A 16828-nucleotide genomic window follows, 5' to 3' on the forward strand; every position below is an offset into this window, starting at 1 on the left:
ATTGTGCCTGAGAGAGAACAGATATAGATAATTATAGAATACAATGTTGCCAGAGAATAATGTTCTCTGGCTGTTTTGGTCCAAGGAAAGCCAAAGCCACCATAAAACTTTCAGGGAAAAGGGCAATAATTACTTCTATGAGGGTAACACTCTATCACACTGCCTTGCTGCTATTATGCCAAAAAAAATTAATATCTTAGTCTCTCCATATATAGTTTAATTTATACACCTAATTTCAGCCTTTTTAAAATTACCTTGGAAAATGAAATGTATTTCCTCACAGATATGAATTTTATATATCACATTTTGGAGTGTAATATCTGAAGATGTTATTCTCATTTCTTTTAAGGACATCAATGGCACATTTTAAAAAAAAAGTGAGAATTTCGAGAACATCTGAGTTCCTGATTACTCACTGGATAGTGTGAATGTGAAGAAAAGCTAGACAGATTTCTAAGAAATTAATTAGTCATCTGAAGGACCACACACCATGAAAAACAATGATGACAATATTAAACGCTTTTGCAGATACACACCATCCTTCTATAATTATTATTTACGTGCAATTATCCAAGAAGTCCATTCTGTGCTCTCCACAGCATATTCATTGCAGAAGTAACTCTAAGAGCGGCCTGACTGGTTTCTGTGTTTTGTTAATGGCAGCTTTACTTTGCTTTACAGCTTTAAGTATGCAGTTTGCTGGGTTTTGGCAGTATAGACCTGCAGTTAGTTGCCTTTTGAAAAGGTCAGGAGGTGCTGGAGTGCTGGACAGTTGGATTTCATTCAGATTTCTGTGCGCACTGATTTTAGGAATGCTCAATTTTTCAATCATAATCCATTTATGTAACTTCTGAGTCAAGAGACACACTGCAGAAAAGCAGGCTTATTTGAAATTTTACCAAAACACATTATAGCCAATCAACAAATGAATCATCAATTTTACTTAACATAATTCATCTTGAAGCCTGTATGTGTGTGTGCATTTTATCAATTACCACAGATGACCAGGAATGTGCAGCCAGTCCATGCATTCATCATCCATGCAGACACCTTGGAAAAGGGCAAACTTTGAAGCATGTCTCAAATGATACACGTATTGGGAGAAGAAATTCTGTTTCAGAAGCAAAATGTCATAAAACATCCCTGCACCAAAAATAATAGTAATAAAACAGCTTACTTGAGTTTGTTTAAAATAAACTAGGCCAGAATTGCTATCTTGGATGAAAAAAGAGGCAGACTACTTTTATGAATGCCATAAAAATAAACTATTTTAATAGGTACATAAATAAAAGGTTTAAAGTAGTATTTTCCCCCCAAACATCAAGATGGCCTAGCTTCTGTAAAGAAACTGAACAATATTCATGTGACTCCTAAATTAAATAAACCCTTCGTTACATTCAAAACCACTGGAGGCAAATACATAATGCAGTGACGCACCTGAATTGTTCTCCTTCCTCATCCTAGCAGTGTATACAGTATTTCCTTGGTTTACAGTACTCTGAGGATATGGATCTGTTAAATAAACTCCGAATGACAGGATGGAAATAAAATTTTAAAAATCGAAGTTGAAAGAACCCAAACAACCCTGGCACCCACAGGGGTACCTTGCATCAGGCAGGAAGTTTTAATGGAAGAGAAATAAGGATTTGCTGTAAAATAAATTATATCTTTTACATATTGTTGTATAGTTATCTTAAAATGTTTAAATATTACATTCACTTTGGCGATGTGTTTTTGTCTGTGCCTGTAATAAATTACACGTGGTGTGTGCTCGCTGGTCATGAGTTTTACTGCAAATGGGGGGGAGCTCAGCACATCTAGGAACTGTTAAAAATATTTCAGGTTTATTTAAAATGGACAAAATCTAATTTAAAGCAGCCTTTCCTCCTATCGTGCCCCCCTCTCCAGCACCTCTAGAAAGTTACCCTGATGGCTTCAGTTTTTGCTGTGTTGTATCAAAACGTGTCACAGGTTGATGACTAACACTTACTGACCCACAGAAGTTCTCAGGTTTTGTTTTTCCTTTCTCCCTCTGAACCATCTGTCAGTTTGAGAACATCTGCCATTAACATCTCCATGCTCTCCAAAGATTCCATCTAATTAAGGCAAGGAACCATCATTTGTCCATAAAAGCTAAGTTTCCTGAAACAAGATGTTATCGCTGTTGTTATCTGGAATGTGTCGGTGATGGGTGAGGACCACTCATCCTCTGGAGGAGAAAGTCTGTCACATGGTCACTCAGAGTGTTAAGGTACCTTGTGCTGGTGAAATCAGAAACAAAATTAAAAGATGACAACTTTCATCCATAGTGCAGAACTGGAATTTCTAGTCTATTCCATCAGAAGTTCAAGAAGTTGGGCCAGGCTAACTCAGACCTGGCCAAGGAGCCTGTTTAGAGTTTACCCACCAGCAAGACGTGACCGGCAATGAAACGACTGCCCCTTTTTCTGATTTGCTTTTTTCCTGTTCTTGCTCTTCTTCTGCTTATTCGCACCTTTGCTTTTATCTGATTTCTTTTTCTTTTCATCCTCCTTAAACCACGGCCCCCAGACTCCTCCGTTGAGCTTGGGGTTACTGCGAGGGTCCTTGGGCGGGTAGCGGACAGGCACCGCTGTCTTGTTGAACTGCGAGAGCCTCCGCAGCAGCTGCTTCACCACCTCTGGGTGCCTGGCAGACAGGTCCACGCGCTCATAGGGGTCGGCCGTGATGTTGAAGAGCCACACGGTTTTCCCGGCTGACCAGGAGACGCGCTCGTTGTGCCAGCGGTTGGGACCCGCGTTGCTGAAGGCCTGTGGAGGCACCCAGTCGCTGTATCCCGGGTTTCCCGTCAGCAGTTTCCAGTGATTCACTCTGATGGCAGACTGGATGGCAGTGTTCCAGATGCCATAGCCAGCGGCCCAGGAGCCGTTCTTGGCTTTGGTGTAGATCGGGTCGATGTTGTGCAGGATGTCCACCCGCGGGGAACGCCTGCCCTCACTGATGGTCTCCCACACATCGTAGCCGTCCAGCTGGATGTCTTCATCGATCTGCCCCTCCGCCAGGGTGATCAGCGTGGGGAACCAGTCCGTGATGTGCACCAGCTCCTTGCACACAGATCCTTTGTTTTTCAGAAGGGGGCTGTGCACAAACCCAACAGCGCGGATACCTCCTTCCCAATAGGTGCCTTTGCTTCCTCGGAGAGGCCAGTTACTGCCTCCGGCCATTGGCTGCCCACCGTTATCAGAAGAATAAATGATAATGCTGTTCTCGTAGTAGCCATACTTCCTCAGAGCCAGGGTCACATTATTTATGGCCTCATCCAAGCAGGCCAGCATGGCTGCGTATCGCCGCCTATTGATGTTGTTTATCGAGCGGTAATGTTCAAAATACCTGCCCGGTGCCTGAAGAGGCGAATGGACAGCTTGGTAGGCAATATACAGGAATATGGGTTTCCTGGGGTTATGAGAAGCCAGGATCTGCTGCACTTTCTGCGTGTACATCTGTGTGGAGTAGATGCCATTGTCATGGTCCCAGGCGGCGTTGTCGTTCTCATACAGGTCGTAGCCGCATATCCCGGGGCTGTCGCACTTGAAGTGGGTGTAGTAGTCGCCGCTGCCCAGGAGCGAGCCGAAGAAGGAGTCGAACCCCCTCTGCGTGGGCATGCACTCCCTGCGGTAGAAGCCCAGGTGCCACTTGCCCACCATGTGAGTGGAATACCCGACCTCCTTGAGCTTCTGAGGTAGCGTGACGTTATCCAGAGGTAAGCAGTTGGGCTGCGTTGGCCGGATGATGGAGTGCTGCAGCCCCGTGTGGATCTGGTACCTGGAGGCGGGAGGAGACAGGCATCAGGCTGGTGGAGGAAATGCTCAGGTGCAGGGACACCCTAATCCTAACAGAAAATATTCCTATGCCTGCCACAGCCTTCTCTGTGCCTGTGTGTGCTGCTTTCAAAGACCAGCTTGGTCACACTATCAAATCTTTCCTCGTCTCACTGCTGCATGAAACGTTTCCCCCCATGATCTGAGCTACTCAAAATACCTACAAATACAGGAGCACAGGTACTTTGAGGCGCCCTTTTTTCCTCCGCGTGTATCCATTTAAGAATGACTATAGAAAATTACGTGGATAAATAGAATTTTTACAGTGCCTCGTAACTCGCTAACGGTGAACGTATCTACAGCATATAAAAATGCTGGGCTTTGAGTGTGTAAGAGCAGTATGTTTAAAGGATGGGATAATAAATTCTGCAGTGCAGTACAGGCTATGTGTAAAGAATACATATGGCCTCCATATGATTAGAAAATGAATCCAGCATGGGCAGCAGTAAGTATCAAAAATCAAGGGCCGATATATTTATATCAGTTTGTCACTAAAGAATAGACTGTAACAGCAGATAGTAAACCAAAGACAACTTCTCCCTGAGTGTGAGAATAGGTTCCATTCTCAGCCATGCATAGAACAGCCAGGTCCACCAATACTGCGTATCTCCCCCAAAACCAGTTTTTATTAATTTGTGGTTGCAGGAGTTGGGGCTTCTTGACATATTCTGCTGGTGTTGTCAATCTGATTGGCCTCCTGAGCTAGCTAGAAAATTAAAACCATTAGGCTCTTCCTGTCCATAAATAACTTAAAGTCTGCTTTCATATGAGGGCTTCCTGGCCAAGATCTTCGAAGGCGCCATAGCTGTCTTTAATGGCTGGCAATCTGTAAGGATTGTGTAACTCCCATTTAATTCTGGAGCTAATTTCCACGGAACCAGAAGCTCCGGCCTCACTAATTGCCTGCAGAAGCTCTGGGTGTTGTGCTGCTCTGGACCCAGCGTGCTGCAGCGCTGCTGCTGTGCTCTGCCCCCGCTGGCCCCTCGGCACAGCATTGTCTCTGGGCAGGCTGGGGACCTGGAGCCCTGCCACCCAATTGTCCCCAAACTCACAGGCTGGTGCTGACAACGCAGGAGATGCTGCAGGAGAGAGTTAAAGCACACCCTGAAAATTATGGGTTTCTGGGATCTACACTTTGCTTTTGTAAAAGAAATGTCATGCACACACAAGTCCCACGTCCTTCCCAGGGTTCAGCTGCAATAATCTCCTCTTAAAACAGGTAAACTACAACTAGGAAAGCCATGCAGTGCCCCACACTGGAGCTCATTCCGTGTTTGGGACTACTGAGGGAACTATGTCCACAAGGCATTTCATTTCCTTCCCCTTCTCTTTTCTCTGCCTTGTTAAATCCTTTCAGTAAATTCCCATTTTTTGATCCAACTGGAAAAGTCCTTGTCTCCATCCGGCTGTTTTAGTCAATAGTTTCTGCTTTCTTAACTCTGACAGCCTCCTCGATCACAAGGTCAGCCCCCAGTCCCAGCTGGGCAGTTTCTCCCCTGATAAGCTAATTTTGCTGGAGGTCAGGATTTTCTCTAAAGGGATCCTGTTGTGACAGAGACCCTTCCACCCTTCTCCTCTAGAAACTGAGAAACTGGGCCTGAGGGGAACAGGACACAGAATGTGCAAAACACTGCAAACCAATTTGCCTCTTGGCAACGCCTGCACAGAAAGCATGATAGTCCCACAATGTTAATTCCCATCAAGAATTCCTAAAGCACCATGCAGATTGCCCAGCGAGGGCTTTTCAATTAGAGATTGAAGCACGAAATTCCTACACTGTTAATCTGACAAATATTGAACCAAAAAATATCAAGAATTAGCCTCAGTCATACAGGCATTCAGCAGTGCATCTTGTTTCAGCAGTGCCCTCAGGAAGTTATTCAATATGCTGGCAACAATGCACATATAACATATATCCATCTATATGCACATACATTCCCTGCTGCTGCCCTTTTGCAGGAGACTTTGGTGTGTTTCCCAGATGTGTGTGTGTCTGTGTGCTATTTTTGGCATGGCTGTGCTTCAGAATATACCTATAGGCACACAGACAAAGAGACACATTTTTATACTCAAATGTGTAAAAAGGGATCTGCAAACCAATACATTTAACGTCAAAATATTTCAAGTGTAGAAATGCTTCAAAGAGATATCAACCTCTGATTTCAGAAGATTGTTCACCATTACAAAAATGGTCAAGATTTGTTCACTTTTCTGCATGACATGCCTTTCTAATTGATCCATGATGTTGCCAATATTTCTTTTTCAGTGAAAGTATTTCATTTTCAAGGGACTTGCAGAGCATTTATAAGGAAAGCAAAGTAATCTGAGCAGAAAACAGGGATGATATGGAAGCAAATGGGATTAATAGCAACAGGAAGTGTGTCTCAAAAAGACTGTTTTGAAACTGTTCTTAGACTGTGCAAGAGGGAAAAAAAACTGACCCAGGCAAAACATAAAGGGATTAAGAGGCAGATGCTGATTTTGGGGGAATTCTCTAGCAGAGAAAGTCATGAGCTTACCAACTGCCATGAAACCTCTGTGAGATACATCCTATAGATTTCATACTGCTTCCATTTTTTAGAATAAATAGGTTGAATTTAATCCCAGATGCAGAAAGCAAGTTAGGACTATGAACAGTCTGGAATTCATTATTACAATTTCAGCACTACTAACCAGTGAAATCTAAGCAAATGCTGAGAGGCCACAGAATCTAATTTCATTGTTTTTTAGACTTTGACCTTCATGGGCATTATTTACATAAAAGCAATAAACTGGTTAGAGTCTGTATAAAGAGTAGGGGTTCAAGACTTGGGAATACTTTATATGCATGTGCTGTGCTCTCCTTCTCCCTACTCCTCTGAGTTTCTGGATCACAGGTGTCTCCTTTAGAATACATGAAATCCGAAATTTGAAGAACAAGGAACTAAGTAAAATTTGTGCGAAATGTTCAGCCAATAAGACGCACATCGAAAATTAATTTCTCCTTGCTACACAGGGATGGCTCTTTGTGCATTTTCCACTCTTGTTTTTGTTTTCCTGGTGTGTTATTCAGATGTTCACAGTAAACCTACTGTGATAAGTGTTGCAGCCAAGGCAGCTGCTTGGTGCTGGCTCACTGACACACTGAGCTGTTTTCTTGTTTGTAGGGGAAACTTTAAAGCAACGGCCTCCCTCTGGGAGCATCCTTATGACTTCATAGCCCTTTGCCTCTTGGATGCTCAGAGAAATATTTCAGAGGATTTTTTAAATAAATAAATAAATAAGCAGATTATGAGTTCCTGAGTATGAGTTCATGACACCCCTTTTCAACACGAGCTCCCTTCCTGTTTTAGTTTAGAGTGACACAAAGCTCCGGCAGTGGCTTTCACGTCGCTCCTACCTCCAGTCTCAAGGTGTAGAGACCATTAAGTTGCTGAAGGTCAACTGTACATTGAAGTGCCGGAGTGTTATGGATGCAAAGCACCACGGGCACACTGGAGTCAATGAGATCTGAGCCTGAGGAATGTGCCAACAGTGGGAGGCTTCACTTCCCCCTTCTGATGCCCTCAGAACTGAATTAGTTTCCAGCTCTCATCCGCAGAGCAGGAGATCGGTGACAGAATCTGTGCACGTTTTCACTGCTATTCCCCCGCAGCAGAGAGCGGGACTGAAGGTCTGTGATGGGGAAGAGATTCTCCTGGCACGCCTCACATCCCCTACGCAGCCTCACACATATGTAGGCCAAACCAGCTTTCCTTAAAAAATCTTTCCCTAAGGAGTTTTCTATTGAGTGTTTTCCCCCTTAACTTCAGGGTGGGTTCTGCACTGAGGAAGAAGCTGGGATGTTTCTAATTTCATAATGAGCATGTACAACACTATTGATTTCAAGCTCTCACAATTTTTCAATACTGCATTAATTGTCTTCAAACTGAGATTCTTTTAAGGCTCACTGAAGATTAACAAAGAAGCTCAGTTGGAAGTTTCTAATTTCAGGAACTTTTGCTTGCATAGCTCTAGTTATTACATGCGGAAAATGTATTTTTATTATGCTTGCTAGCTCAGGATATGTTGAAAAAAATCTCAATTTTTAAAATAATAAACTCTAGTCTAGGATTTAGAAAAGAATATTTTAAATAAAAACCCCACATGTGCCAGGAGTTGCACAGAGAGTGACAGCACTGAGGTCTGCGTGCTACATAAATCAAAAGGATCATTATTGACGATTGTGCATTTTCTTGTTAAAAATAATAAAATACAAGGAGATACCAGTCTAGAACGTAGATTTAGGGGTCACTAAAGAACAGTCTTTGACACCTTACCTGAAACTACTTGTATAACACAACAGCTAAAATAGAGGAATTCCAGGTGAGTGAAAAATGGAGAAATCTGTGATCTTGGGGGCTCCCAGTTCTCAGAGGTCCAACTTACTGAGGAGAAGGACCCCAACATTCTATTTGTCACCAGCAAATCATCAGAAGTAGGACGCAATCACCAGTAGGAGAAAACAGACACAATGTTTTATAGCAGACTCAGGCTTTAGCATGGAGCCCACAGGGTCTACATGTTTGGAAAAAGCTGTTCTTTTGGGCAGGGATGTTCACTCTCAGTCACCTCAAAGTTGTTCTGAGTTCTGTAAGGTGCTTGTGAGGGAAACAGGAGGTGTTCAGAAGCTCTTCTGCTTTCAGTCTTCCACGCAGGCTGGTGAAGAGCAGGGCAGGGGGATGCCAATCATGGGCATGTTGGATATGGACCAGTGTGAAAAAATCACACAAAAATGACTCTGCAGCAGAAATATCTGCCATAAAAACGAAATGTTTCATGCTGATTATGCTGAGGTTTTTAAACCTAAACTCAGAGTAAAGCTGGAGAAGGGGTGGGTTGATCCAGGAGACACTGGGGCAGAGCGTAGAGCTGAGCTGATTTAAATGAGATGCATATAAAGCCATCACAGCCTGACATGACTTGCTTCCAAGCCATCAGCAAGTGCTGGTCCCTTCAGACTGATGACAACAAAGTCAGAGTGAGTAGCCACAATGCTTCTCTCTCACTGCTATTAAGTCAATTTGCTGAGAAGCAAAATGTCTCCTAAATGTTCATGTCCTTCTTATTTCCATTCTTTTCCTAAGAGACTGATGACAAGTCTTGACTTTGCTGATTTCCAACTGCCAAGCTCCCACGTGAGCCAAAGCAGACAGTGGCACCTCGGCACTCCTTAAGGAAGCACATTTGAGTCTCTGCTCTGGATAGGACCGTGTTAAACTATGCCCCATCTATCCCATTCCTTCAGTGTTTACAATCTATGGCAACTGTGTATGACCCCATGGGATACACTTCTAAATGCCAGCATAGAAGTTTTCATGCAACATAGTCTGCTCAGAGCCTATCCCAAGGAGCCCTGAGCCTACACTATGTAAGTGCATAGTTCAGCTTTCAAAAATAGCAGAAAAAGACAGTTTTCTATATTGAATCTATCATTCATTATCTATCACTTAACCATTTTTATCTTCTGGCTGATGGCTTGGGAATTTTGGTGAAGGTGGGTTATGAGTGTAAATGGACCAGAGAAGAAAATGCAACATTAAAGACTAAATGCAAACTCCAAACCTTCACAGACTTTCACTGTGTCAGCCCACACAAATCAAACCTGAAGTGTTCACTCAGACATACACACACACTCATTTCATCCTCAGCTCTATCCCTTGAATTTTTATGTGCTTATAAATCAGAGCAGAAGAAGTATCTACTTCTAAACCAAGTGTTTACATAAAAAAATCTAACTCACATTATTTACTGTTTTATCACTCTGGCAATGCTATTGCAAATATGTCATTTGGAAGATTCTGTATCTTGCCCTACTTTCAAGTTTTTCATTGTCGTTTTAAATCAGTTAAGGCTCTTCCATCAAATTCAGGAAAAGAAAAATAAAGTAGCAATTTACTTGCAGAGTAATAATGTTACCAGTTTTGTTCCATGACCTTTTCCCAAGGACCTACAGGAGTTGATGTATCCTTGTTTAACCAAATGCGATTTGGATTTTGATCTCAAAATGAACTCAACCCCCGAATCATTTCAAAATTCTGATCTCACACCAGCGCTGCCATTTGGTCATTTAAATAATGTCCTTACACCCCAATATTATTTATCCTGTGAAAGGGATTTTTATCACCTGACACCGAGAAATGCTTGAAAACTGGGGAGCCACGCCACAAAATGCTGTTCTCCGTAGCTCTACATTTCAACAATTTTGCATCTCCAGGATATGCACCAGATCCCCTCTCTTTTATCTTCCCAACTCCTGCAGATGCAACTGGCACCCCAGGAGTGAGGCAGAGCTCAGCGAACAGTGGGAAAGCAACTGTTGTCTCCAGAGTTGTGAGCTTTAAAGGAAAAATATCTGACTATGGGACCAAGCTGGGAGGGAAAAGAAACAGAAACCTGCATCTGCATTTCCTTGGGGTTACTCTGCCTGGTTCCAGAAGCTTGAACTTTAAATCACCGTCCACATTAAGCTACAATTAGTATTTTCATACACTAATTCCGGTTTTCTACAAAACATTATTAAACTGGCAGCCTATCTGCTACTGACCTTTCCTATCACTGAGGCAATTTATCTGCTCCAATGGGAGGACAGCAAGGATAAGGGAGAATGTGGGAACTGGCAGCAGCTGGAACGCACATGTGTATATGCAGCTATTGTTTTTTTTGCTCCCAGTTTGCTGCAGCTGTGGAAACAGAGCCCAACGTTTCCAGCTTTATCGCTGTAATTCATTTAGGAAAAAGGGGGAAAATGTGTGATTGCATAATCGGTGCTCGCGGTTTCATGTCTACATGGGAGTGACATGGAAAGAAAACAATTCGACTAAATGCTTTGCATGCCAACCACAAATTCAGACCTCACCACCAAATTCTGGGCTCTCAGCAACAACAGATCCCAGCGGATATGACACCTAATCACCACGTTACAAGGGAAAGAAACCTAAAATGACTCTGTGATTAGTTAGAGATGAATTTTTAGTCCTGCTTTGGTCATTTTTGCAGGAGAAAAAAACAGAGGAAAAGGAGATAAATGGAGTTTAAAAAGTGCATGCTAAAGAATCCCCCCCCTCGGGTACTCCCAAAGTGAGGCTGGAGCAGGACCAGCATGCCTGCTGCACAGGGACACAGCACATACCAGTTTGTAAAGCAGAGATGCCTTCATTCCAGCCTCTGCTCTCTGCTGTGCTGGGGAGAACAGCATGCCAGAGTCTCCCAACGTCCCAGATTAGTCACTGTTACAGACAGGGCAAAACTTCAAGGTGTCTCATTCTGTCTAAAAGAATATATTAATTGCTAATAACACAGGTGTTTTTATGTGACCGAAAATAAAAACCTGCCATGTACATGTGTGAAATATTTTCCACCTAATTCTGTAACAGTTTAGGAAAGCTGGTTCATCTTCATACAGGAAGAATTTATTCAGTGACTGCACCTAAGGGATGTGAAAGATATTTATTATATGGTTGCCTTTCATAAGAAGACACCTCTCATAAAAATGGCATACTTGATGGCAGCCCTTAAGGTAGCAGCCAAACAGTTATTGTCTTACATTACTCTCTAATTAAAGTACTCATTTTGAGCATTTAGTACCATTTCTGAATTAAAACTGTCCTTATCTATTATTCATACATCCAGCACTTAGAGCCTATATCAACCCAAATGCTGTAAAATGACCTTGAATTGACAGCAAGGACGACCGAGGGCACAATGACAAGATGTAAAATACAGGTTAACAACTACCACATGACGGGCTTATATGGCATCATTTGAGAGAGTTAATTGCTTTATAATCAAAGAACATTATGACATTGAAAAAAAAATTAGGACTATGTTCTTCATGCTTCAGAGCCATCTGAAGTGTTTTAGATACCTTCACAAGATGCAAGCTTTGTGACAGCTGTGATTTTTTATTAAGCACTGAACAACTACATAAACACACCATTTCTGAGTGTGACATTGGAGAACATCGTAGTTCCACTTCTTTAGTGAGCATAAGTGTATCACAGGCCATTCAGTTTCTTTTGAATCCTTGGATAAGTTTTAAAGACAGCAATTTAAAATGAGAGATAAATTATTATTGTGAGAGTATGATGATCAAGTGGTAACACCCACAGCCTCCCTTTAGTATTGATAATAGAAATATTATCCAGCTCTGTGAGATGCTGCTCTCAAGCTCAACTGTCTCCAAGATTCTATTACAGGACAGAGAACAGATTCTGCACCCCTTAATCAATATGTACCGATTTAAATAAAAGGATAGTTCCATCAATTTCAACTGAATACGCTTCTACATAAATTTTTGCTCAGAGTCATCAAAGTATCAAAATGAGTCTATGAATTAATGCATCAAACTCCTTTTTTTCATGTGGAGGTTCATTGGGAAATGCTGATTAATTAAGAAATATTTGTGGATGATTATTTCTGTTTCATCTCAACTTTGTTATTCTATTTGTTCTCAATGCATTCTGTCACATAACATCATTTTAAAACGTGTACATGTGCATCAAAAGGAAATTATTATCTCTTCCTTCATCCCTGGTGTATTGCACAGCAAACCAAGACAGCAGGATACCTGGTGTAGGTCTTTAGAGTTTAATTATGCATTTCAACCAGTGGCATTTGATTCTGCTGCATATGAAATGATAAGGTGTTACTCAGTACTGAGTGTGTAATTCACTTAAGCAACCTAAGTTTAAGTTTTACAGAGTCTGCAGTGCCCACACAGACCCCTCTTGTTTAAGGTCTCGTTCTTGGCAGCGAGAGAGTGATGCCCATTACTGCTGTCCCTACAGGTATCCTGAGACAGACACCACCCACAATTTCTTCATGGCACCCCAGAGTAATTTTCCCAGAAAAGCTACAGCCCCGATAATATGAAGAACAGCTTTATGGGGACAAAAAAAGACCCATTTTGACTCTTCAACAATATTGCTGGTTTTCTGGGCTGACACATACTAGCAACAGCAGTGGCACTGAATCATTAGGAAGAGGAATAACATTGCCTTGAAAGGGAGGGAGGGCTGGGAGCCAAGAGATGCTGTCTTCTGGGTTCTGCACAGTTTTCAGCCTGAGCATCCCCACTGACCTCCAGTTCTTTTGTCCTTCTGACACTTTGATACCAGTTTCTGAGTTTTTTGTGTTGCTCATCCCTTTGAGCAGGAATGGAGCTATGTCTGTCGCACAACACAGCTAAAGCTCAAAATGGGCTTTTTAGTCCTGATAGAAGATGTGGCAGGATGCAAATGAGCCTCACCCTGATGCTAAACCAGTTTGTAACGGGACCTGTTAAAATACAGTGCTTACAGGCACCTACTTATTTACAGTGATTGCCAGCAGTTATGTATGAGTTCTGTCACATATTGCTGGCTACTGGATTTTCTTTCTATTGCCTGATTCACCTGAGAAATATATTAAAATCCCTTTCTCAGAACTGACCACAACATGCAAGTTCGGTTTTGATCGAGACAAATGCACTGTGTACGGTTTCTAAAGAAATAATGGATTAAGATAATGAGGTATTGCATTAACCTGGGTCCCAGATGACAGGTTCTTGACTGACAACATGGGGAAATGGAACATCTTTGTTTACTCACAGGGGAGATTCCACATAGAAAGGAACTGCTTTCACTGCCAGTATCTGAGTGGATGTAGGTGTGCTGTTGTAGCACAGGGAGAAAGAGTGGAGAGCAGCGTTGCAGGGCTGTCAGTCAGTTCTGTGACAATTTTTAACTACCACATCAGAGATAGTACACACTGTATAGTACAGCATTAAAAAGTGAAGTAAAATGTCTGCATTCAAAGCACCATAAGTTGGAACTCAAAAGGAACAAAGCAACTTCAGGAGGTACGTGACCAGCTCACTACAACCCATGGTTGGAAAAGACCTCTAGGATTGAGTCCAACCAGTGACCTGAAAATGCCAATTCCACCACTAAACCATGTCCCTGAGTGCCACATCTACAAGTCTTTTAAATCTCTCAGGGGTGGTGACTTGAGCTTCAGGTGGTTCCAGAGCTTGACAATCCTTTGGGTGAAGAAATTTCTCCTACTATCCAACCTAAGCCTCCCCTCAGCACCACTTGAGGCCCCTCCCTCTTGTCCCGTCACTAACGGTACTTGATGAAGCTCTGTGGTACATCACAGGGAGGTCTCTGCTCCTGAAGCAATGGATTTGAGTTGCTACCTTTGCCCCCTGCCCAAATTAGGCAAGGGCTAGGAGAAATGTAAGGCTGCTCTGTGGAGCAGCAATGCAATGGAATTGGAGAACTCTCCGTGTCACATTTGATGGTTGCAAGACACCATGGCACGGACAGTGCGAAGCCCCCTCGCACCACCCTGCTGCATTTCTCCCTCTCCCTCAGCCTCCCACAGCAGAGAAGGGAACAAACTGGAGTTAATATGGGACAGAGGTTAACAGCACATCTGTTTCTAGGCCACTGTGCAATGAATAATGAAGAGATTTGGAAAAATGCTTCTTTATTTCCCTCCTAAATCCGGCTTAGCAAAACAAGTAAGTTTTGCTAAGTGCTCTCTTGGATGTCACTGCTGCACTCTTGCATCCAAGTGCTCTCTTGGATGTCACTGCCGCACTCCCTAATCTCTCCTTACTCTCATTCACACTGCTCCTCACTCACATCTTGCTTTGCTGCTTGCATTGAGGCAGTGTCCAAAAGCCTCACAGGAACTGGGGCTGTGGTGCAACATCCCTGGAAATAAAATGGAGCATAAAATAGAGGAGGGAATGGAAACAGGTGCCCTCTCGCTGCTGGTCCAACAAAAATCTAGAAACAGAGTCTCTTACATGTCTAGCAACTATGTATAAAAGCAGACAAAGCGTACATAAAATATTTGCTATAAAATGTTAATGTATTAATGAAGCTGTGCCTTATTTAAGATGCTAGTAGGTGATTTTGATCCCAGACAAAATACCACAAAAATGACTCATGTAATGGAGTGAGCTGGGTAAGAGTAAGTGAGGTGTAAATGGGACACACACAAAGTTTTGGCAGTGTGTGCTCAACATATCCAACAGCTCCTAACACATTAATGGAACCTAGGTAGAGATACCATCAGCACCGTATGCTGCCTTCTGTGGGGCTCTCTCCCCCCCGTCTGAAAACATTTATTTAATAGAGTGATATCAGCATCACATACCCTGTGAGAAGGGATTTAAGGACAAACACCCCCTGGAAAATGAAGATTACACTTTAAAGATTAAAAATAAAATTCTGACTCTTTGAGAAACACTAGTTGTTCAGGAGAAAGGGAAACACATTTAGCATTTATCAGTGTGTGATTCATTAAATAGCTACAGAGCTCTGACTTGCGAAGATCCCTTTGTATGGATAGAGCTTCTACACCTGCTTAAATTCCTTGCAGACATATGAGCTTTCTTGAATGGGATGGATTTAAACAACTGGCTGTTCTTGAACTAATGTTTAAGTGCACTTCCAAAGGAATTTTAGAAATCACTCTGTATTTTTTACAGCTAAAGACACAAATAGGGATTCTCAAAAAGGTCCCTAAATCTCCATGAAATCAATAAAAGTTACAGGAACTAACAAAAGACCACTGATTCCCTATCTGCATTATTAAGCTTCCCTTAAAAAAAATCTGGTCCTTCAAGATGAAAAGGACATGCTCTGTTTTCTCAGAGGTGCCAAACTACAATTATCATCATCACAGAAAAGCAGCTCCTACATATTTGGTCTCCAACCCCAGGGCTTCTGGAGGGAGCCAAGCATTAGTTGGAAAACATGACAGCAAGATCATAACCCATCCATTCTTCTGAAGCACAATTAACTATGTGGAACACTACTCAATCAGTGGCAAGTAACTTCTGGCTTCCAAATCACTTACGTCCTGTCCAGGTTGTGAAATTATGGATTTCAGTGGTTAATAATCCTGGCAATAACATCAAAATTAACAAAATGGTGTACTGCCAAACAAAGCATCATCATTTAGAATCTGTTCTCGTTATTTTCAACATGGGGATAGAAATTCGGAAATTGTGGGGATTGTAAAGAGAAAAGTGGGAAGGAGAAGAGATAAGAATCAGGCATGCTTTGCATCTGTCTTGAGTGAGGAAGCTAAATATTTCTTTCCTCTTCAGGAGACAGGAGGGTTAAGGGAGGAACAAATGAGCCCCACAGCAATTTGCTGACATTGTGTAGCAGCATCTGTGCTGCCACACCACAGAGAGGTGACGAGTGGTGACACCACCACAGAGCAGTGTCTGTGTTCAGGGCATGGGAACATGTCAGGAACACTGCTGGAACTACATCACATCTGCTCAGCTTTGTCTGCAGGAGACTTTGCCATTCCCTAAACAAATCTGCGGGGTGTAGCTCCAATGGGTCACACAGGAGACAAGGAGCCAGAGGAAGCTGAGAACCCTCCAAGGAGCCTGTCAGCTCACTGGGTGACAACATTCTTATCTCTATTGTCCCATTTGTGACAGCAGTGTATAACTTGTCCCACCAAACATAAATCAACATCCCTGTGTACAGTTGTACAACTTAAACACAGTAAGTCATTGCCAAATTTGCAAATATTGTCAGAGCACTGGCAGATCACCTCACCAGGTTTCTCACAGGAGTGGGTGCACACTATAAAACACATTTTCAACTTGTTCTACCAACGCGCCCCTGCAACTTAACCACGCTGCCCTGGTTCTTCACAAACTCTCCCAGTTGGCTTGTTCAATATTCAGCACTTAATATATTCTGAATTCTGGTAATCTGGTTGCGTGACTGCAAAATTCCTCAACAGTCCATTTCATGCCCAGCTTTTCGTGAGCCATGCTCGATAAACTGCAGGACCGACTTCTTTGCTATTGTGTTAAAGTCAAGCATCTGATTCTCAAACCCAGGCTTAAGCCTGTGTGCTCAAAATTAAAATGCAGGGGAGGTGGCTAAAGAGTCAGCAGCAGCAGAATGGGAGAGCAGCAAAAGGTC

The 16828-nt window shown here is 42.6% G+C and overlaps 1 protein-coding gene across 2 annotated transcripts in view; it reads right to left on the reverse strand.

Annotated features, from left to right (window-relative positions):
* Nucleotides 1–1246: 1246 nt before the first annotated feature.
* ARSJ (arylsulfatase family member J) overlaps nucleotides 1247–16828 on the reverse strand; it is a 50747-nt gene continuing 35165 nt past the window's right edge. For both annotated transcript variants that reach the window (XM_039551216.1, XM_010411375.4), the window contains exon 2: nucleotides 1247–3801. In XM_039551216.1, coding sequence (XP_039407150.1) covers nucleotides 2400–3801 — 1402 coding nt within the window. In that variant the 3' untranslated portion in view covers nucleotides 1247–2399. The remainder of the gene's footprint in view (nucleotides 3802–16828) is intronic.

Source organism: Corvus cornix, chromosome 4 (genome assembly GCF_000738735.6).
Source record: "Corvus cornix cornix isolate S_Up_H32 chromosome 4, ASM73873v5, whole genome shotgun sequence".
Taxonomy (NCBI): domain Eukaryota; kingdom Metazoa; phylum Chordata; class Aves; order Passeriformes; family Corvidae; genus Corvus; species Corvus cornix.